Genomic DNA, 23,354 nt, shown 5'->3' on the forward strand with positions numbered 1-23,354 from the left:
CTGCTCTTAGGCGGAAGAAAAGCAGGCGGATCCCCTCCACCCAGATGGCGATTGCGCGGTGGTATTCCGAACCTCTGTCTTTCCCCCACCCCCTCTGGGTTTCCTTTTCTAACCTTTTTGTCTCACCAGGAAACAGAATTACTCTGTAAAAGAACTGATTCAAGTGGTGGCGGTGTGGGGAAGAGGAGGGAGTCAGGCCCGCGGTGACGGCATTAAAAGCTAGGAGACCCGGGGATCGTCCCCGCCTGGCCCTCCAGCAACGGGGGTTCTCTCGACTGTGGCCTTTTCCCGTGTCCAGGGTTGACAGCTCTCTGCCTGCCAACCCTGGAGGGTTCTGAGCCGATGCGCCCATGGTGGGGGTGGGACTTTCTCCGGGTAACATGCCTGGGTTTTCATGCTTTAAAACCTGGAGGTGACACTGAAGTAGGAGTTTGGGCACTTTGGCAGAGGGAGCTAATGCGAGGACAGGGGAATCTGACACCATCCTCAGAAGGCTGCCCCTCCAACTTGTTACCAGAAGAGTATTTTCCTAAGCAGCCTGCCTGGCGCTACAACTCAGGGTCACTTTCATCCACGATTAGAATTCTACGATGAAAGTCAGAATGCATCTGCGATTAAGGCACGGCTCCGGAGACACATCTGGATTTGCTTTATCTGCAGGTTGCTCCTTGCCTCTCTGTTAGCTCATTTGTAAAATGATACGTCCTAATGCCATTGTGATGATTAAATGATCCAGTGTGTCAGTGTCAGCCCCAGGCCTAACACACAGTCTCAGGTGCGGTGGTGAAGAGGATGGGCTCTAGAGCCAAGAATGGGTTTGGATCCTGGCTCTGCCACTTATAAGTTGTATAACCCTGGGTAAGTAATTTAACCTCTATGCCTCAATTACCTCAAGTGTACGGAGAATGACAAGGGTACTGACTACATAGCATTGTTAGGAGAAGGAAATCGTTTTAGTCTATATAAAGGACCAGATCCAGTCCGGGCGCGGTGGCTCACGCCTGTAAAATCAGCACTTTGGTAGGCCGAGACAGGTGGATCACCTGAGGTCAGGAGTTCAAGACTAGCCTGGCCAACATGGTGAAACCCTGTCTCTACTAAAAGTACAAAAACTAGCTGGGCATGGTGGCAGGCGCCTGTAATCCCAGCTATTTAGGAGACTGAAGCACAAGAATCGCTTGAATCCGGGAGGCAGACGCTCCAGTGAGCGGAGATTGCGTCAGGGCACTCCAGCCTGGGTGACAGAGCGAGACTCCGTCTCAAAACAAACAAACAAACATGATCCAGTGCCTGATGCATCATAAGCAGTCAGAACATAAATTATTACTATCATTATTATGGCCACTACTACATTTATGAGTTCCTTTAGAAATGACTGATAATTCACTTTTTTACTCCTGGAGCTGGGCTCATTTAAGGATTCAGTAAGCCTTTGTGGGGGTTTTTTGGACATATGAATAGCTTAATAATACACTACACCTCACCACCCTTTAATAAGCCACACAAAATACATCAATAAATGAGAGTGAGTAGAATCATGCAAAATCAGAAGAGATATTTCTATACAGTTTTTTTGTTTGTTTGTTTCTTTGTTTGTTTTTTTTTTGAAACAGAGTCTCACTCTGTCTCCCAGGCTGGAGTGCAGTGGCGCTATATTGGCTCACAGCAACCTCAACCTCCTGGGTTCAAGGAATTCTCCTGCCTCAGCCTCCCGAGTAGCTGCGATTACAGTCGTGCGCCACCATGCCCAGCTAATTTTTTTGTATTTTTAGTGGAGACGGGGTTTTGCCATGTTGGCCAGGCTGATCTCGAACTCCTGACCTCAAATGATCTGCCTGCCTCGGCCTCCCAAAGTGCTGGGATTACAGCCGTGAGCAACCGCACCCAGTGCCTGTACACTTTTATCACACCAGCCTGAACACAGCCTCCCTCTGCATCCTCACCCACTTAGCACTGGTGTGTCCCTGCTGGTTTTGACACAGCTGAGAGGCTGCAGTGCTACTTTGTTACTCTTGCTGAGGTCTCACACTAACTCTAGTCCCAGGCCAGTCCCAGGAAGGAAGAGAGCCTGTTCATGCCTACCTGCCACTGGTTCTCATGAGAAAGAAACCTGGACTTTTGTGCTGGTCAGCGGCATGTGGAAATGAGTCCTCATTGGCCAGTATCTCTTCCTTAGAGCCAGCAGCCTTCTTAAAAAGATCAGAAGAGAAATGATTCCTTTTGGTCCCCTTCCAGCGTCAGTTTTGCCCTTTGACGTAAGTCATCGTCTCTGGACATGAGAATGGGAGGCCTCACTTCCACGTCCTCCAAATGAATGCACTCTAAACAAATATTGATGCACCTCTCAAGGTTGGCATTGCATCTGGACCAGTGCCAGGAAGCCACAAGGCCACCAGAGGCAACGGGGAAGAGCAAGGGCGGAAGAATAGAAGCCAAGCTGCAGCAGATGGAATGTGCACACGGTCAGGTGAGGTCTGACCCAAGGGTGTTGTGCCTAGACCTGTGAGCCCTGGGTCAGGGTGAGCCCTGTGCCAAGCAGAACCATCCATGACCTCAGGGCCAATGCTGGGCACCCCTGACTCTTCCTTGATAATGTCTCTCATCCTCCATTCTTCCTCCCCCTTTCTCCTGCCCTCTTTCCTACTCCCCATCCACTTCATCAACAGGCTTTTAACTTATCTTCTACTATGTGCTGGGCACTGTGTTAGGAGCCACAGATAGTCACTATCCTTAAGGAACGTATACTTTCTCATAAGAGAGACAGATATTAAATCTCAAATTCTAAATTAAACTAAATTAAAGTACTTGAAATAAAAGTTAATTAAGCCTCAGACAATTAACGATTTTTATCTGTGGCCTCTACTTCAGACCCACCAAGGAAATGCATGGGTGTTGGTGTTCTGTGGTGGACAAGAATCCAGGCTCTGGAATCAGACAAATGTGGGTACAAATCCCACCTCTGATACTGCCCAGCTGTGTGATTTTGGCCAAATTACAGCACCTCTCTGACCCTCCTTTTCTTCTTCTGTAAAATGGCAGTAAAAAGAGATATACTTTATAGGGATGTTATGAGGATTAAACAAAATAATGCCCAAAAGATGCTTAACACATTGCCTGGCACAGAGGAAGACCCAATATACGTGAACTATTGTTGCTGTTTATTTATACAAGCAAAGGGGTCAGCAAACCTTTTCTGTAAAGGGCCAGTATAGCAAACACTTTATGGACTTATGAGTCAATACAGTATCTGTTGCAACTGCCCGATTTTATTGTAGTGTGACAGCAGCCATTAACAGTAGGTAAAGGGGCTGAGTGTGGTGCCTCATGCCTGTAATCCCAGCACTTTCAGAGGCGGAGGCAGGCAGATTACCTGAGCTGAGAAGTTTGAGACCAGCCTGGGCAACATGGCAAAACCCTGTCTCTACAAAACATACAAAGAAACTAGCTGGGCATGGTGGTGCACCCCTGTAGTCCCAACTACTTGGGAGGCTGAGGTGGGAGGATCGCTTGAACCCAGTAGGAGAGGTTGCAGTGAGCTGTGATTGCACCACTGCACCGCCATCCTGAGCAACAAAGCCAGACCCTGTCTCAAAATAAATAAGTAAATAAGCAAACAAATAAATAACAGTTGGTAAATAAATGATTATAACTGTGTTCCAATAAAATTATATTTATAAACACTGAAATTTGAAATACTTTTCTGATGTCACAGAATATTATTTTTCTGTTGTTTTTTTCCAAATTATTTAAACATGTAAAAACCATCGTTAGCTCACTAGTTGTACAAAAACAGCCCGTGGACCAAATTCGGCTCACAGGCCATAGTTTGCCCACCCCTGCTCAAGCTGAACAAAATGGCTGACACACTTTTTGTCGATTTTGCTTCAGAGGAAAATCCAGTTGGTGGGTTCATAATATGCTAATTCAGTGTCTGGACATTAAAACACAACCTGGTCTGACTAACAACATTATAAACCAACCCAAGGATAGCAAAAACCTTGTAAATGAAAAATAATACCTACAGTTTACTTGTGCATAAGCCAAGATAAGTAATCGGAACTTACCATTGGCTTGTGCAGAAGATAAGAAATGGAAAAGACAGTCATTTCCTCAGATGCATGATCACCCTGTGTTCTGCACGCGGAGGCAAGCTGCTCCTGACAGGTGCAAGAACCAACAGTGTGTGCACTTTGCCTGTCAGTGCTGTGCACAGAGAAGTGCAGCAAGAAACACTTCAGAGGGTCACAAGCCCCCTAGATTTTACCCACAGAGGATGGGAGAAAAAAGAATGTGTGCTGAATGAAGAAAGCTGGGAAAATGAGGGAAGGCAGGAGAAACCTCCAGAAACAGGCCAAGCCCCACCAACATAGAAATCAGATCACAAATGATTTAGCCGTAACAGGTATCCCAAGTTATGCTATGTAATTCCTAATTCCATTCTTTCCTTTCCTTCTCCCTTTCCCTCTTAAGTATCTGTGGAGAGAAATAGGACATTACGTTTTTTGTTTGTTTGTTTTGAGATGGAGTCTCACTCTGTCGTTCAGGCTGGAGTACTGTGGTGCAATCTTAGCTCACTGCAAGCTCCGCCTCCTGGGTTCACACCATTCCCCTGCCTCAGCCTCCTGAGTAGCTGGGACTACAGGTGCCCGCCACCACGCCTGGCTACTTTTTTATATTTTTAGTAGAGACGGGGTTTCACCGTGTTAGCCAGGATGGTCTCGATCACCTGACCTCGTGATCCGCCCGCCTTGGCCTCCCAAAGTGCTGGGATTACAGGTGTGAGCCACCATGCCCGGCAGGACATTACATTTTGCTTTCTCCTGCAATGTAGGAATATATTTATTCTCTAGTTCATATCAAATTATTTGCAGGCCAGAAATTCTTTCTCTAATAATATTAAAATATGTACCTGTTCCAAAGACACTACAATTAATAAACTTGTTTCCCTTGACCCAGAGGAAATGCAAAGCTGCCTTATAAATCCATTCCAAGAATCAAATTTTTTCTTGTACATCTTAAAAAAAACTATGTGTTGCTGGGTGCAGTGGTACACACCTGTAGTCTCAGCTACTTTGGAGACTGAGGCAGGGGGATTACTTGAGCCCAGGAGTTCAAGATGGGCTTGGGCAACATAGTGAGACCTCATCTCTAATTAAAAAATGAAGAAGAAGAAGAAAAGAAGAAGGAAGAAGGAAGAAAAAAGAAGGAAGAAGGAAGAGAAAAGAAGGAAGAAGAGGAAGGAGAAGACGGAGGAGAAAAAGGAGGAGAAGAGAAGGAGAAGAGGAAAGAGAAGAGGAGGGAGAAGAGGAAAGAGAAGAGGAAGGAGAAGAAGAAGAAGATGGCGGCGGCATGGTAGCTCATGCCTGTAATCCCAACACTTTGGGAGGCTGAGGCAAGAGGATTGCTTGAGGCCAGGATTTCCAGACTAGCCTGGGCAACATAAGGAAACCCCATTTCTACAAAAAAATTTAAAAATTAGCAGGCAGTGGTGGCGCATGCCTGTAGTCCCAGCTACTTAGGAGGCTGGGGGAGGAGGGTCACTTAAGCCTGGGAGGTTGAGGCTGCAGTGAGCAGTGATTATGCCACTGCTCTCTCTCCAGTCTGGGCAACAGAGTGAAACCCTGTCTCAAGGAAAAAAAAAAAAAAAGAAGAAGAAGAAGAAGGAGGAGGAGGGGGAGCAGGAAAGGGACGAGGAGGAGGAAGGAGAGGAAGAAACCACATATTATCCATGCCCAGCCATTTTTACTAGATAAAGAATTTGCTTATCCAGCCTGATTGACATGTTGAACCATCCACAAGGTCAGATGTCACAATAACGCCCTCTCACTTAGTAAGGACTCCTCTGGGAAGAACGTGGCCCAGGTACAGATGTCTCCATCCTTGATAGTTTGAGTCATAGATAACCAGCTGGCTGCCTACCAAGTTGCCACTTGGTTTTAACTACTATGTGTTGAAGAAAGAAAGCAAGTCTATTACTTAGACTTCTTTCGAAAGGAAAAAGTGAGGATCTGGGATCTAGCAAGGATGTAACTAACTGCATCCAGTGCGCCCCTTCCCTACCCATGAAGAAGCACAAGCCCACGCTCAGGGAACCTGGAACTGCCTTTTGTCTTCGCCCTGCCACATGGCACGGCACTGGTACTCTCTCAAGGAGTAAAAGTCACCCCATCATATGGATCTTCAGTTTTAAACCCAACAACCTGAATCAAGGGCTTAAACTCCATCACTTTCTCTATCACTTTCCAATCATGTGGGGGGCTTCAGTTCAGTTTGGTGGTGCTGATAGGAAACTTGGGGGCTCCACCCTAGCCTCAGGCCTAGCTCCTAGTCCACTTCCCTCCTTGCCTTGGCAGGGCCTCTACACCAGTAATGAAGCAGGAAGGCACAAGATTATCATCCGTTCATGGAATCAGAGGTGTATTTGAAGTTGGAAAGGACCTTAGAGGTGACAGAGTCCTGTGGTTTTAAAGCTATGAAATCCTTTCTCTAGAGAGCTGCCCAGGCCCTGGGGCCCCTGCCAACATGCTTACCTTCCACTCGTGCTGCCTCCACTCCCGCCCATCTCTTCAGGACACCTGGTGCTCAGTGGACATATCCAGTTTGATCACCATTGTATAGACAAAGAAACAGAGAGCTGGGGAGGTGATTTGATCCCAGCCCCCACCACGCCCTACAACCAGCAAGTGGCAAAGCCATTTGCAGATCTCAGGCCCGACTCCGAGTGCCTGCTGCTCTCCATCTGCCCCGGCATCCACTCTTTACAGGCAGACCCAGGGAGCTGGAGGTCTGTGCAGGCTGCCTGAGTTTCTTTACAGTTTCAGTAGTTCTGTGGAGCCTGTTCCACAACAGACACAACTGGAAGTACAATAAGCAAAGGTCTTGCTAAATGAGACTAGAAAACAATGCTGAGGAATAGCAAATAGCTCTCATGCAGCAGCTGGTCTGCTTGAAGAGTTAATGGTTAAGAGTTTATAAATATGCAAACAACACGGTCGAACAGCAGGAGTTCCCAAGATAGCAGAGAAACAGGAACCTACCACAAAGGATGATGGTACTAAAAGGTTAAAAATCCGCCCATCCACATGGCAAAGGGCAGGGAATAAATAAACCACAACATCCTGTTAGAGGGGGATTCACAGAGAAGGCAGACTCCTGGGAATAGGAAAGAAAAAAAAAAAAGATACAAGACAAAATAGACCAAGGCTAAGTACCAATTTTGTGTAGTTAAGAACACGCATATCCTCGGAGTGACCTTGACAATAAAAATCCAACACTAAAGTAAACATGTAAGAGCGGAGTTACATCATTAGCAGTCGTACAGACTGTTATGAAGCCTTTTAATCCAGTCAAATTGGTGAGCAGGGTGAAGTGATAAAAGCACAGATTTATTCAAAGGACCCACGTGGTTGGCATCAGATGGCCAGTGTGTTCCGGCACTTGGCCTGCCCCCTGTTCCATAATGGGCCTCGGTAGAATTCCCATTCTATTTTTAAAAAGCTGTTAACACATGTTTGTTTGCCCCCAGAAATGGGAAAACCCAATCTTCATTTAAACTTAGACTATAAAATTATTCATTATAAAAATAGGTTTCATTTCTATTTTTCTGTTTACTCTAATGGCCAGTGCTCTCCTAGCAGCATCCTGGGACCTTTATCCGGCATGCATGTGGCCTCTGGCTGCTTTGCTCTCCTCCATTCTCTCTGTACTGTTTCTGGCTTTTCAGGAATCTGTGTACCCGTTTCCTCAGGTCCAAATTCTGAGATAAGTTCAGAAAAGGAGGCTGCTTTCTTTTAATTCATGGCTAAATGAATGGATCTTCATGAGCAATGAGGCACTCTTAATGCAAGGTTCCTGCTCCTCCTAGCCCCGCTGTTGCTCCTGCTCCCTGGGTTCTCTGCGCCTGGGTTCTCTGCTCAAATGCTCAAATGCTGCCTCCTCTCTCAGGCCTTCCTGACCTCCTGACTTAAGTGGGTGTGCCCCTTTGTTATGTATCACTCTGCCCCATTTGAATCCTTCATGGCAGTTGTCACAGTTTGTAAGGAAATACTTGTTTGCTTAGTTAGAGGTGTCTAGCCCACCAACCTGTGACCTCCATTGGGGAGTGGGCAGGATCATCCCCCAACGATCGTGCAGCACAAATGCAGTCTTGGCACATGGCTTCCAACAGTGTGCGACGAGGAAGGACTGAGTGTCCAGCCTGCCTAGACATTAGCCAGAGCTATGTGATCAACGCTGCTCTGGAGAACACAGCCTCCTAGAACAGGTACTCATGTGAAACACCTCAGAACTACTTGTTATGATCGGACATCAGCTAAAGATCCCTTTGAACTCTTGTAGAAGGGATCTGTTAGGAAAATGGTGTAAGCAAGATCATCTGGACAGTGTAACCTACTTAAGAGTGACACATACTCTACGGGAAAAGTTTGTCATTGTTGTTTTTTGTTTTTGTTTCTGTTTCTGAGAGGGAGTCTCAGTCTGTCACCCAGGCTGGAGTGCAGTGGCGCAATCTTGGCTCACTGCAACCTCCGCCTCCCAGGTTCACGCCATTCTCCTGCCTCAGCTTCCTGAGTACTGGGATTACAGCCGTGCGCCACTATGCCCAGCTAATTTTTGTATTTTCAGTAGAGAGGGGTTTCACCATGTTGATCAGGCTGGTCTCAAACTCCTGACCTCGTGATCTACCTGCTTCGGCCTCCCAAAGTGCTGGGATTACAGGCATGAACCACCACACCTGGCCAGGGAGAATATTTTAATATTACTTACTGGAAATATTCTCCTCCAGTCATTGAGGCATGCTTTATAATACATTTCCATGGTTATATGGTTATTGGATACATGCAAATACTGGAAGTAATAAAATTAAAACAGCTGTTTAGATATTCTGTAGTTCGCTCTTGCTTTTTCATGTATTCTGAATTCATGAGCTCTTACAATCTGGAGAGGCCTAGAAGGATAGGTAGTAACCTTCTACTAATAATAGAAGCCCTGTAGGAAAAGACACCATTTACCCTAAACTAAGTCCTTTCACAGTGGCTAAAGGTAGTCTAATTACTAAACATAATTTGGTTTCTGTTTTAAGTAGGAGAAAAATATTTACTGCTTATGCAAATATGTAGTATAAACTATGATACAAAACCTCTTCCTTCCAATTGGGAGTCTGAAAACAATATTGAAAAGAAAACACTACCAAATAAGATATTGTGTCTTACTTTTATTGCCTGGCCTCAGGTGTTTGCAGTATTATTAAAGGAAAACATTTTCAAACACAGTCTAACAATTCTTATGCACAGTTTGGCAGTGATAATCTTTTGTATTTAAACCAAGTAAGAAATTGTGGGTATGAGTATGATATTCAGCTTTTATTAGGGACCCTACTTACTGCTACAGAAAGTTAGGATGCTGGCGGGGCATGGTGGCTCACGCCTGTAATCCCAGCATTTTGGGAGGCCGAGGCAGGTGGATTGCTTGAGCCCACGAGTTCGAGACCGGCCTGGGCAACATTGCAAAACCCCCCTCTCTACTAAAAATAGAAAAATTAGCTGGGCATGTGGCATGTGCCTGCAGTCCCAACTACTCAGGAGGCTGAGGCAGGAGAATTGCTTGAGCCTGCCTCCCAGGAGGCGACAGTTACAGATAACGCCACTGCACTCACTCTAGCCTGGGTGACAGAGCGAGACTCCATCTCACAAAAAAAAAAAAAGAAAAGAAAGTAAGTTAGGATGCTGTCATGCATAGACATTTCATATTGCTCAAAAATGTTGTTTCTTATCAAGACAAAGATGAACAAAGGAGATATTTATATACCTAATAAAAGTTGTTAATTGTTGAAGAGAAAGGAGAACAAGAAAGACAAGAGAGAATAAGAGATAATGAGAAGAAAACCTGGCACAGGCCACTTATTTCTAACATTCATATATTCACTCATTTATTCCACTTTCATGCAACGATGATGCAAGCGCTTACTAGACACAAGGCACTTTTATACTAAAGGTGATGTGAAGCAGTATCATGGTGATTGCATTCTTTAACACTTACAAATAGAGGATAACTTTCTCTCTTAGTTAGAAAGGAATAGAAAGAAAATAACAGAAAGGCAAAGAGATAGAGAGTGAGAGAGCACTATCTTTATGATTAAATCTCCAAAGCCAGAGTTATTTTCTTTCTCTTTTTTTTTTCTTTTTCTTTTTTTGAGACGGAGTCTCGCTGTGTTTCCCAGGCTGGATAGAATTCAGTGGCATGATCTCAGCTCACTGCCAGCTCCGCCTCCCAGGTTCACGCCATTCTCCTGCCTCAGCCTCCCAAGTAGCTGGGACTACAGGCACCCGCCACCACGCCCGGCTAATTTTTTGTATTTTTAGTAGAGATGGGGTTTCACCGTGTTAGCCAGCATGGTCTGGCTCTTCTGACCTTGTGATCCGCCCACCTCGGCTTCCCAAAGTGCTGGGATTACAGGCGTGAGCCACCGCGCCTGGCCACCAGAGTTATTTTCTAACTAAGGAGACCGAGCACTAATCCTGTCACGAAGGCCTCATCCACCTCTCACGATCTTATCTAACCCTAATCACCTGCCAAAGCTCCATCTCCAAATACCATCACAGTGGAGTTAGGGCTTCAACATATGATTTTGGGGGGTTCATGAACATTCAGTCCATAATAGTGAGCCCTTAGGTTTCTGTACAAGCCAGTCTGTCTCTGTAACCCCATCTCCTGGCCTCTTGCAGTGACCTAAAGCATCCAAACCTCTTCAAGTGCTGGACATGCTGCAATCCCATGACCCAACCACAGGACATTTAAGCACAGCAGGTCTAGTGCATGCAATTGGAGCTGGAATTGCTACATTTCTTGGCTCCAGCCTTGTTGCCTTCCAACAAGTCTTCTTCAAAAGATTTAAAATGCACTCATTCTATGCCTCCAAAAAATCCTGGGTTATTCCAGTTCTCTATTTTTCTTAAACTGTTATACCTTTATACATGCTTTTCCTATCCCTGGAGTCCAGTCCTTTCTTCCGTTGCCAGAGATTCATACGATGCTTCCCAGGGCCAACCTCAAAAGTACTTAGAAGTCAATTTTTGGTCATTGCCAATATATTCTACATGTCTCTCCGGTCTCCAGTAAAGGAATATGTGATTTTTCACAACTGCTAATTCATTACCTTTACCTCCATGAACTTTGCTTAGGTACAAATTGTGAAATGTGTGATGTCATGTGTCATGCTTTATTAATTTGGAGGTTAGTACTCGATGAAACTTGTAAACAACTGAGAACTTGCAAATCTGCCCTAAAAATGATGTGTTAATTGGTTTATGGACTTGTTTCTGAGCATTGCTTGGAGGGTGGACTCACACACACAGAAACCACTGTCACCATCACCTTCAGGCTCACCCTTACCCAGGGGTTAGATAGGGAGAGGGGCAGAAGGACAAATAAACAAGAAGGCCCAACTTCCTGGGCCTTTTTCCTTGGAGGTAAGAGGTTCAGGCTCAAAGATGAAAGAAACTGAGCTTTGGCTCATCTGGACTCAGAACTGGCTCTTGAGGTCATGCTACTGCACTCCCCACAATGGCAGGTCACTTACCACACACTCCCACAGAAGCTTTTGAATGACTAGCAAAGGTATAAGTCACAGAGGGAGGGAACTGGAGAACATACTACCTATAGACCTTCTGTTTTTTTGAAAAAAAGATACAATTAAGTTTCAGTATTTGTATGACCATTCATAGATGTCCTGATATAAAGTCGAAAGTATGGATGTATGTATACAACTGCCACTCATCAATGAGTTTATGTATTTACATTTTCACATTTCATATATTTTGACTCTTTTTTTTTTTTTTTGAGTCGGAGTTTCACACTGTAGCCTGGGCTGAAATGCAATGGCGCAATCCCAGCTCACTGCAACCTCTGCCTCCCGAGTTCAAGTGATTCTCCTGTCTCAGCTTCCTGAGTAGTTGGGATTACAGGTGCCCGCCACCACGCTCGGCTAATTTTTTGTATTTTCAGTAGAGACGGGGTTTCACTATGTTGGCCATACGGGTCTCAAACTCCTGACCTCATAATCCGCCCGCCTTGGCCTCCCACAGTGCTGGGATTATAGGCGTGAGCCACCGTGCCTGGCCTCTTGACTCTTTTTTTTATTAGTATGCACACTCCTAAGTAACTAAGAGCCATAAACAATAGCATTAAATATATATTAGTACTAAAATTAATATTAATAATCAATCAAAAATGCCTAGAACAATGTGGTTATAATATGGTACTAATGTTTACATGTCTAATTGGTAAATGTAGCAACTCCAGCTCCAATTGCATGTAGAAGAAATATATTTAAGAGTCAAAAGACAAGTTAAACCTTAATTTCCCACACCCCAGCCCCCAAAAGTTAAATTAGCAAGCAGAAAGGACAACCAAATCTAGCTGATTTTCAATTCTATTTGTTTCCTCAAACACTTATGAGAAAAGCAATGTAATGTCCTTGATACTGTAAGTTTACAAAGATGTTTAAGACATAATCCTCTGGCTGTGCAAGGTGGCTCATGCATATTACATGAACACTTTGGGAGGCTGAGGCAGGAGGACTGCTTAAGCCCAGGAGTTTAAGACCAGGCCTGGGCAACATAGTGAGACCCCCATCTCTACCAAAAATTTAAAAATTAGCCAGGTGTAGTGGTACACACCTATAGTCCCAGCTACTGAGGAGGCTGAGGTGGGAGGATCTCTTGAACCCAGGGGGTCGAGGCTGCAGTGAGCTGTGATAGTACCACTGCACTCCAGCCAAGGTGACAGGAGTGAGACCCTGCCTCAAGAGAAAAGAAAAGAAAGGAAAAGAAAAGAAAAGAAAAGAAAAGAAAAAGACACAATCCTCAGACTCAAAGAATTGCCATAAAAAAAAACAAATAAGAAACCGCTATATAAAGGACAATCTTCTCCACAAGAAAAGTCCATAGTGGGTTGCTGTGGGATGCACAGCAGAATTGAGGACAACTACTACTGTTTGTTTAAAAAAAGTAGATCAGTAAAGGTCCTAGAATTGTCATGTGGTAGCATTTGAGAGGGCTTTAGTGGGTTTGTGGGACTAAGCAGAAAGAGCCAGCATGGATAGGCATATAAGGAAATGAGGTATGGGACACAGTGAGGGAGTAAGGAGCCTAGTTTTCCATGGTATGAGGTCCAAGATGAGGATAAATAGAAGAAAAGGCTAGAACATGAAATAGAAGCCATCTCAGGGATGGCCTTAACTGTATCCATCCATTCCCACACTGATATGAAGAAATACCCGACACTGGGTAATATATAATGAAAAAAGGTTTAATTGACTCACAGTTCTGCAGGACCGGGGAGGCCTCAGTAAACTTACAATCATGGCAGAAGGCACCTCTTCACTGGGTGGCAGGAGAGAGAATGAATGCAAGCAGGAGAAATGCGAGATGCTTACAAAACCATCAGATCTCATGTGAACTCGCTCACAGTCATGAGTACAGCATGGGGGAAACTGCCCCCATGATTTGATTACTTCCCACCGGATCCCTCCTACGACACATGGGGATTATGGGAACTATTAGGTTGGTGCAAAAGTAATTGCGGTTTCCACCATTACTTTCAGTGGCAAAAACGGCAATTACTTTTGCACAAACCTAATACAATTCAAGATGAGATTTGCGGGGGGACACAGCCAACCATATCACTAACTGCCAAAGTTAGCAGAGTACACTCATCAGAGCATTCTGAGAAGCACAGGCAAGTGACAAAACTCTGCTTTAAGAAGACTAATCTGGCTGCAATTAATTGGATAAATTTCCTGAAAGTGAGAAAGCAGGGTCACCAGTAAGGAAGTTATCACAACCATTTGCTTATTCACTCATTCATGCATGCATTATTTCATCAATATGTCAAGTACCTGCATAGGACCATATGTCAAGTACCTGCATGTACTGAGGGAACTTTGGATACAGTGACAAACTGTGTCACATGGAGCCCTGAGGAGACTTAGAATCTAGGGGGAAAGAAGTTATTATAGTTCAGGTGGCCAAGAATTCTGATGGAGGTGAGCACAGGGTGTTGGCAGGGTCCCAGAGGAGGTGACACTTGGGTTGAGCCTTGAGGGAGGAGTAGGGCTCGGTCAAAGGAAGAAGTGTTGAAAAGGTAATCTGATCAGAAGGAATAGCTGGTGCAAAAATGCAAAGCTCTTCAACAACCTGACACATTCAGGTCTGTAAGAAGCTCTAGAAAGAGGTGAATTGAGCCTTTTTTAAAAATGAAAAATAATCACAGTCATTTATTAACTACTTTGTATATGCTGGGCACTATTCTATACACACAATAATTCATTTAATTCTCTTAACTTGGCCAGGCATCGTGGCTCACACCTGTAATCCCAGCACTTTGGGAGGCTGAGGCAGGTGGATCACTTAAGTTGAGGAGTTCAAGACCACCCTGGGCAACATGGTGAAACCCCATCTGTATGAAAAATACAAAAAGTTAGGCAGGCACGGTGTTGACTGCCTGTAGTCCCAGCTACTAGGGAGGCTGAGGTAGGAGGACTGCTTGAGCTTGGGAGGTCAAGGCTGTAGTGAACCGTGATCATGCCACTGCACTCCAACCTGGGCAACAAAGCAAGACCTTGTCTCAAAAAAACATGATCTTAACTCTATGAAGCAGACAGCTTTTCCCATTTTACAGAGGCACAAACTGACTTTGAGTGCTTCAGAAATTTGCTTCTCAGAATCACACAGCTGTCACCAATGATTAGTGACTTCAAGCCTACATCTTTCGGACTGGAAAATCAATTTGTATTAAGCCCTGAAGGATGAGAAAGAGTGAGTCATACAACAAAAAAGTGGAACAAGCGTTCAAGGCAGAGGAAACCTGAAGATACCTGTGTGTTAGTGGAGGAAGACCAACTAGAAGCAATTTGGAAGTACCACATATGAAGTACACAGCCAGGGGCAGCAGAGGGGTCTGTGCACTTGAGGGTGGGACAGGGCACTGGGGGCGGGGAGTTAAGAATCGGAGAGAGAAAGTGGCAATGAATTGAGTTCCATTTTGGACATGCTGAGTTGGAGATGCATGGGGAACAACTGCATGGAGATGTCAAATAGCTGCTGAGTTATAGTTCTAGGCTCAGAAGAAAGGTCTGGATATTGAACAAAAATTTGACCTATAGATCTAGGCAGGAAAACAAATAATCGTTATAAGCATTGACTGTTAACCAGGCACAGCACCTAATGCTACCCATGCATTTTCTGTTTAACTCTCTCAACAGCCATACAGAATAGGTAAATTATGAGCCTCATTTTACAGACAATGACTCTAAGCCACAAGGACATTCAGTGGTCTGCCTAGGGTCATAAAGGATCTGTATACTTCTCCATTCAGTTTCCAAACTTTTGTGACTGAGATCCACAGCAGAAATGTATTTTATGTTGTGGTCCAGTATAGACATATATATTTCACTGAAACAAAGGTTGCATGAGATCACATTTAGCCTGATGCCCTCTGCTATTTCCTATTCTATTTCATTTTTCAGTAGCCTGGCTGCAACTCACTAACTTGATTCACAACCTACTCATGAAGCCCACAGTTTGGGAATCACTATCCAACACCTTCTTTCCTCCCATCCCTGAATGAGGTGATCGCAGTGCGATTGCAAAGATGAGGAAGTTGCAAGCAACATCATAGATGTCAAGGAGAAAACTGCGCTTCTGAGTGGTTGTGAGTCTTGAGCATAAAATGATGAGAATTCAATCTCTTCTGCCAAATCATGCCCCAAGGACATGTCTGTGGAAGCTAGCTCTTCAGCAGTGACTCATTTACACCTGTCAGGAGTATTTATGGGGATTGAAGCCATTATCGCTGCCAAGCTTTCTCACTGTATGGTGCAGGAAAAGATGTAGATACACTTAACTTTGGAGAATTTTAAAGTTGTTAGTTCTAAAATTGCTACGGTATTACACGGGAGCAGGATTTGGGCACATATCCCAAAGCAAAGCAGCCTGGTGCCTGTACTCCCTTGAATGTAATTCCTGCAGTGATTGCAACAGGAAATCATACCTCCGTGGCGGAAGTTACTCAATGCAACATCTCTCTCAGCAGGAAATGGTTTTGCTGGCAGGAGTTTTGGAATTAACCATAAAAAGATATCATAGACCCTGAATGTATGCATCCATCCTTCCTTCTACTTCATAGGAAGAGAGGAAATGTTCCTTCCGACCAAAATTGAAGCATTCTCAGTGGCCCACCTGCCTCCCCACCACCTCCATGCCTCAATCCTTCAGCCCTTTCCTCTTTAACACCATCATCTCCTCCTTTCCCATGGGTTTTACCCTTTCTGACTTCAAATGCACATTGGTTTCCTCTAAAAAAAACAAAAAAGCCCCTCAGCAAGAAAGAATTTTGAGGGTGATATAGTTGGTCCTGTTTCAACAGTAGTCATGGTTACAGAACTATATGCATTTGTCAAAATTCACAGAATTGAACACCAGAAAGGGTGAATTTGATGGTAAGTAAACAATATCTCAAAAAGAAAACCCCATGACTTTCCAATAAAAGCCCCCCACACCTTATTCTAAATTCTGCCACCCTGTAATTATCATCCGACTTCCTTCCTTCCTTTCTTTGGCACTTTCTTTTCCCCATGTCCTCATTTTAGCTAAACCCAAATCTTCTCCCAGTTGTACTTCTTCTCCTCCCACCTTCTACTGGAAACTCTTTTTCTTCGACTTTGGAGGTTGAGAACTTTACCATTTCTCCTCTACTTTAAATGCTTCTTATCCTCATTCTTAGCAATCCTCTAACTCCGGGAATTTGCCAAAACATCAAGACACTGCTCTTCTCCTAGATTCACTCACTCAGAGACCGCACACACTCTTGTGATTAGATGACTGCTGGTATGCATTTGACTTCCAAATCTATGTCTAGAGAGAGGGCAGCTGGCTTAGGTTTCCAGTGGCCCAGGGGACAGCTCCACCCAGCTCTGTCGCCACCTCCAATTCAGCACCTGCAACTCCGAGTCTCCCCCTGCCGCCTTTGCCAGCCACTCTCACTGGATTGGATGACCTCATCACTGGAGCTCCTCCCAGGGCCAGAAACTCTGAAGACACCACTCAGCCCGTAAGTCAGGTACCAAGATCAAAGGAGGGAGGAGACATGGGAATGTTCTGTAAACTTATCTTCTAGACACATTACCGTTGCTACTACTTAAATCTTTTCAGCTCTTCCTTTGAAATGTGTCTTGATTTTATCTACTTTTCTCCACCCCCGCCAGCTACAGCCTCTAGTTCCCTCCCTTCCCTCCAGCATATTCTGCATGCTGGGGTCAGTCCACTCTCACTAAAACACCTCTTTCCCTCTCACTCTGCTGCTCACGACTCTTTTTTTTTTTTTTTTTTTGAGACGCAGCCTCACTCTGTTGCCAGGCTGGAGTGCAGTGGCGTGATCTTGGCTCACTGCAACCTCTGCTTCCCGGGTTCAAACGATTCTTTTGCCTCAGCCTCCTGAGTAGCTGGGACTACAGGTGTGTGCCACCATGCCCAGTTAATTTTTGTATTTTTAGTAGAGATGGGGTTTCACCATGTTGGCTAGGCTTGTCTCGATCTCTTGACCTCGTGATCTGCCCGCCTCGGCCTCACAAAGTGCTGGGATTACAGGTGTGAGCCACTGTGCCTGGCCACTCATGACTCTTTAAAGGTGTCTGTTAGAGTTGAATTGTGTCCCCCTCCCTCCAAAAAGATATGTTGATGTCTCCCAGTACCTCAGATTGTGACTGTATTTGGAAATACTACAGGTTGAGTATCTTTTATCCAAAAATACTTGGGGCCAGAAGTATTTTTGGATTTGGGAATTTTTTCATATTTTGGAATATGTGCAGATACTGACTGGTTGCGCATCCCAAATCCAAAAGACTGAAATCTGAAATGCTCCAATGAGCATTTCCTTTGAGCATCATGTCAGCACCTAAAATGTTTTTGACTTGGAGCATTTCAGACTTTTGAATTCGGGATGCCAACCTGTACGTGTAAGTCTTTAGGGAGGTAATCAAGTTAAAATGAAGTCATTAGAATGGGCCCTAATCCAATATGACTGATGTCCTTACAAAAAGGGGGAATTTGGACACAGAGACAGGCATGGAGGGATGATGATGTGAAGACACAGAACACTATTTACAAGCCAAGGGAAGCGTGGGACAGCCGGAAGCTAGGACAGAGGTATGGAGCAGATTCTCCCTCACACCGCCACCCTTTAGAGCACCTAAGCATCAAGTCTGTATTTCTCCAATAAGCACTAAAGATCCTCTTTGATTCCACCTCCTTGTTCCAGCTCAGTGCCCACGACTTGCTTGCCTAGACCTGCTCAGTCCCTCCTCCCATCAGATTTGTCTGGCTCCTAATCCCTGTTTGGAAAATGACTCTCCACATTTGCTTGGGATGTTCCCAATGCCCATTGTGCCCTTCTCACTTCCCTCTTCCATCTAAACCTTGCACATTCTTTAAGTTCCAAATTTAGTGCCTCTTCTTCAATTATATTGTCCTTGATTTGTTACCTTATTGTGTTCTCTCTCTTTTCTGAACCATCATTGTACTTAATGTCTGTATCATATGAGTTGACACTTGATTGTCTCGTTCACATGATTCCCTAATAGTTTCTTGTGTGATATTCTCGGGTCTAGAGTTAAATTTAAAGTAACCAATCTCTACTGAAAACCACTTTTCCAGACACCTTCCTAGATTTGTTTTCTCAGTATAACATCCTTTCCTCTAGAGCTTCCCACAATTCTTGTATCCATTTATTGTACGGATAATTGGATAATTCGATTTATCGTATGGATAATTGGATAATTCGATTGGATTATCATCCAATCAAGTATACTTGAGCTTGTGTTTTAGTGAGAAAGACATCCTAGGTGTGAGTCCTGACTCCCCTTTTACTGGATAAGTCATTCGACTTCCTGGAAACTTAGTTTCCTCGCTTCTAAGATGTTACCTCTCAGGGACATTGTAAAGATAAGATGGAGTTATTTATGTGACAGTGATTGTTAAACAGTAAAGCCTTGCTCAAATGAGAGGTTAAATCATTATTGTGATCTCAGTGCCAAGTGAGCTCAGCTAGTTACCTGATACACTGATGAAATTATAGGCTTGAACCAAGTGAGCTGGTTCTTCTAGATTTGTGCCACAGGGGTCAATAAATTTCATAACTAATAAAAATTGATAGGATGGATGGAGAAAACTACAAAGCATATCCTGGTGGGTCAACAAGGTTATCTTCATAAATACAAGACAGATAGCATACTATCACCTCAATCTGCCTTAAGGCATGCAGTATCCCAGGTTCTCAGAAGAAACTGACAGTCCCCATATTTCCAGCTGTGGTACAATAAATCAATAAGGTAATATATTATGCCTAAGACAAGCATTTGTTTGGTGTGTTTTTTTGTTTTTGTAACTGAATTCTACTGGTTTTAAGACTGAACATGGGCTGGGTGCAGTGGCTCATGCCTATAATGCCAGCACTTTGGGGAGGCTGAGGCAGGCAGATTGCTTGAGCCCAGGAGTTGGAGATCAGCCTGGGCAACATGTGAAAACCCCGTCCTATAAAAATAATACAAAAAGTAGCCAGTCATGGTGGTGTGCACCTGCAGTCCCAGATACTCAGGAGGCTGAGATGAGAGGATCGCTTGAGCCCGGGAGGCAAAGGCTGCAGTGAGCCATGATCATACCACTGCACTCTAGCCTGGGCAGCAAAGCAAGACCTTGCTTGTCTCTTAAAAAAAAAAAAAATAGTGTGGATGGCAAAACATTGAGACTGTAAGTACCGTAGCAGTCATCATGTGTAAAATTCAGAAAGCCAGGGCCTAGGCCTCTAGAGACTGAAAGACAGATCTAGGACATGGGCAAGAGGTGTGTGTGCCTCACCTTCTTCTCTCGGGTTAGGCTGTGAACTCCTGTCCCCCTTGGTCCCCGTCAACAGATAGTAGCCGAATTAACTGGCTGAATAAGGAAGATTGAAGACTAAACTCCTCGCAGAGGTAGAAAGACCCAGCAGTACTTGGTGAATGCATTTATCCAAGGGACTTGAAGGAGAGAAAAAGCTTAGAAAAAATATCTAAGAAATGTATTTAGTTCTATTGAGATTTAGTTTTAGCATGGTGTACACTGTGTGCAATAAGCCCCAAAGATGCCAAGAATATTTTCTACCGCATTACAAATGAAAACCATCTTCCATGCAGATGGGATTCGGAATTTCAAACCCCGGCAAATCTGTCTGCCTTCTATTACAGAAACTACTTTAACTATTCCAAGCAAATGCTTAATAATTATTTCCCCTTCTTGATGTTTAAAGTATTTTTAAAAAGAAAAATGAATTTGATTTCTAATAGATACTCTTTAAATATTCAGAATCTGGCCAGGTGCGATGGCTCATGCCTGTAATCCCAGCACTTTGGGAGGCCGAGGCAGGTGGATCACCTGAGGTCAGGAGTTTGAGACAAGCCTAGGCAACATGGCAAAACCCCGTCTCTACTAAAAAATACAAAAATTAGCCAGGCATGGGACCTGTAGTCCCAGCTACTTGGGAGGCTGAGGTAGGAGAATGGCTGAAACCCGGGAGGCGGAGGTTGCAGTGAGCAGAGATCGCACCACTGCACTCCAGCTTGGGTGACAGAGTGAGACTCTGTCTCAAACAAAACAAAACAGGACAAAATGAAACAAAAAAATTCAGAATATTTGTTTAAGCGAAACAATATATGTTTTTACTCTACAAGCAAAACAATGTATGTTTTTACTCTACAAGTAAAATACTTATAGAGGAAATCCCTAAGAAATATAATTTCTTTGTCCTTTAATGAAATTGTGTTAAAAATGAGTAAAACATACTTTCTTCTCCAGGGTCTATAGCTTAAGCAGAGACTTTACAGTAAATGTCACAAGAAAAAGCAGCACTTTGCACAGGGCCCCACGTACCCTCACTCCCACCTCTCCCATTTCCAGGCTCCCAGATCTTTTCATGTTGTTTTAGTGGGTGGTTTGTGGTCTCTGAGTGGATTTTAGCCTTCAGTCATCGGTTACCTTATATGTGAGGTTACTATATTGAGACATCACTTGTTGGGGGAAAAGGATGAAGGATACTCAAAGGCTAATTGCGACTTGAAGGCAGAAAATAGGGGAAAATAGCAAAAAGACTGCAGTTAGCCTCTGCTCATCTTTCCTCTAAATAAATGATCACTTGATTGTACGTGACTGTGACTGCTGCATAACCTGGGGCCAAACACAGCATTTATCATCGAAGGCTCATTTGCTGTACAGAGTGTGTGCCACAACAGATGGACAAAGCACTGTTTTTATAAAATGGAAAGCAGCTTTGTAAGAAATAATTCTGTTTAATGATGGCGGGAATCTGGAGACCATATTCTGTAACTGTTGAATTGAGTTTTGATTGCTGGCTTCTTTATTAGCTAAGATTGAGAAGCTAAAGATACCCAGTTATTGCCATTCATTTTCTGCAGCAACCCAGATCCGAACATCCAGAATACCCTCTATGAAACTGTATAGATTAAGTGTCATCTTTTAGTGAGCCACATTTAGTTTTTCTCCCTGGAGTTACTTTTAAAGCTATTCAGGACAGCTCATCTTAGCCATCAGGCCCACACATGGGGTAAAGTGGCTGAGGACCCACGGGTATTTCTGTTCTAGAGGTCTGAGGAAGTACTAAGTATATGACCAGGATTTGGGTGGTGAAGGAAGTGAAGTGACAAGGATGATTCTTACTTGGAAGGAGAGGGTGTCAGATGAAGCAGCCACACAGTTGACAAGGGTGTTTATGGATAGAGAGTAGCTGATCCTGGGGCCTTCAGTCCATTTGGGTACCCTTTTATCCACTTTCTGTGGGTGACATCTCATTGGTCATACTAAATAAGGGAATATCCAAAATGTTTACCTTGCATAAGAGGTTCACTTTTATAATCTCTTTCTTAGACTAACATGGTAATTATTTTGCCTTCCATAAGCAGAATCCAGTGCATTGGAGGGAACCCTGGACGTATGCTGAACAATAAGGAGAGCCAGCTGCCCCATATCTGCAAGGAGATTGTTCACAGCCAATACCAAGGAGAGTACTAAACACTGAGATAGCTTTTGCTGCTGCTAAGGCAAACTATTATAATCTTGAACTACAAAAAGCGGGGGAGGGTGTGGTCAGACAAGTTCCAGCCCTTCTCCTTCACCCACCTATGCCTCTAGTTCACTATTTTAACTCCCAGCAGAATCACAACTAAAGCTGACTACCCAGCTGAAGAGAGACGTGCACCCTCCTTTGTGTGCAATAGCCAAGGACATACAGGCAAGCTAACGAGATGCAAATCCCATTCAATGTGGCTAATGCCCTTTTTATCCCTAACCAAAGACCTAGAAAACTCATTCAATTTGGTGGTTTTCTAATACAGCTTCCACACTATTATTGAATGTGCAACACTAATTTAAATAAATTGCATGTAGTCAGCAAAAGAGACAGTTCTGTCTTTGTTTAGTCTGAGAGGCTATTTTGGCGATTAAAGATACCCGATCTCATCCTCTTAATTAAGGCAAAGCTCAAGCCTATCTACTGTTTACCCTCAGGCAGTGTTTCTATGATGGGTTATTTTGGCGCTACCCAGGGCCGCTGTTGAATTGTCTGGTAGCTGGGGAGAGGACATTTTAGGAATAGAACCATGCACTGAACAAGAGTCTTGGGGTTAAGTAGCAAATGCCACTTCACCCAGGTCATGTTGAAAGAGCCTTTTACCGACACACCTTTCACTGCCAAAGGAAACAAATTTTAGGTTGGGGCCAATTTGATTCTCTCAGAAAGTGTTTGTAACTGAACCACTGCAGAGGGTTCTACTACAGCCAGAGCTGATTTCCTTGCTGAAGAAAGACTTGAGGAACTCAGTGAACAGGAGGGAGAAGGATGCTCACTAATGCCTGAAGGTACCACCAGGACTTGAAAATTCCTTCAAGATTTGTTCTTTGCCTTTTAGGCTATTGTACTTTCCAGATTATAAGCAGGGGGCTCAGAACATAGTATTTGCTCAATAAATCCTTGTTGGCTAGCAGACTGGAGCATGGGCTTGAAAATTATCTTTCCTTTCTTCTACCTGATTGGGCAGAACATTCTAAAAGGAAACTTGTTCTAATCTTTCACATTTTTGGTCTTATATCAGATTTCTCTTTTCAGGAGTCTTAATCTGAGAGACTTTCCATTTTGTTTGCTTCCTGGTCCTCAAAGTCGTCATCCCCGAAGGTCAGCAATGAGAGTCCTAAAACGCTAGTCCTCATCCTCATGGGAGATAAGTAGGTCAGCAACGCTGTGCCTCTCTTAATATTTTA

At 44.0% G+C, this 23,354-nt stretch overlaps 1 protein-coding gene and 1 long non-coding RNA gene across 9 annotated transcripts in view; one reads left to right on the plus strand and one right to left on the minus strand.

Annotated features, from left to right (window-relative positions):
- TRIM2 (tripartite motif containing 2) overlaps positions 1-23,354 on the minus strand; it is a 186,177-nt gene that overhangs the window by 88,622 nt on the left and 74,201 nt on the right. Inside the window, exon 1 of one of the 8 annotated variants that reach the window (XM_050792002.1) lies at positions 21,759-22,004. The exons of the other annotated variants lie outside the window; for them this stretch is intronic. Within the exon in view, the coding sequence (XP_050647959.1) occupies positions 21,759-21,890 (132 nt within the window). The 5' untranslated portion in view covers positions 21,891-22,004. Of the gene's footprint in view, positions 1-21,758; positions 22,005-23,354 lie in introns of those variants that run through there. 8 annotated transcript variants of the gene reach the window in all.
- Positions 269-22,098, plus strand: LOC126955436 (uncharacterized). Its single transcript, XR_007725927.1, has 3 exons — positions 269-858; positions 2,236-2,467; positions 22,001-22,098. It is a non-coding gene; the product is annotated as an uncharacterized LOC126955436 (long non-coding RNA).

Source organism: Macaca thibetana, chromosome 5 (genome assembly GCF_024542745.1).
Source record: "Macaca thibetana thibetana isolate TM-01 chromosome 5, ASM2454274v1, whole genome shotgun sequence".
Lineage (NCBI taxonomy): Eukaryota > Metazoa > Chordata > Mammalia > Primates > Cercopithecidae > Macaca > Macaca thibetana.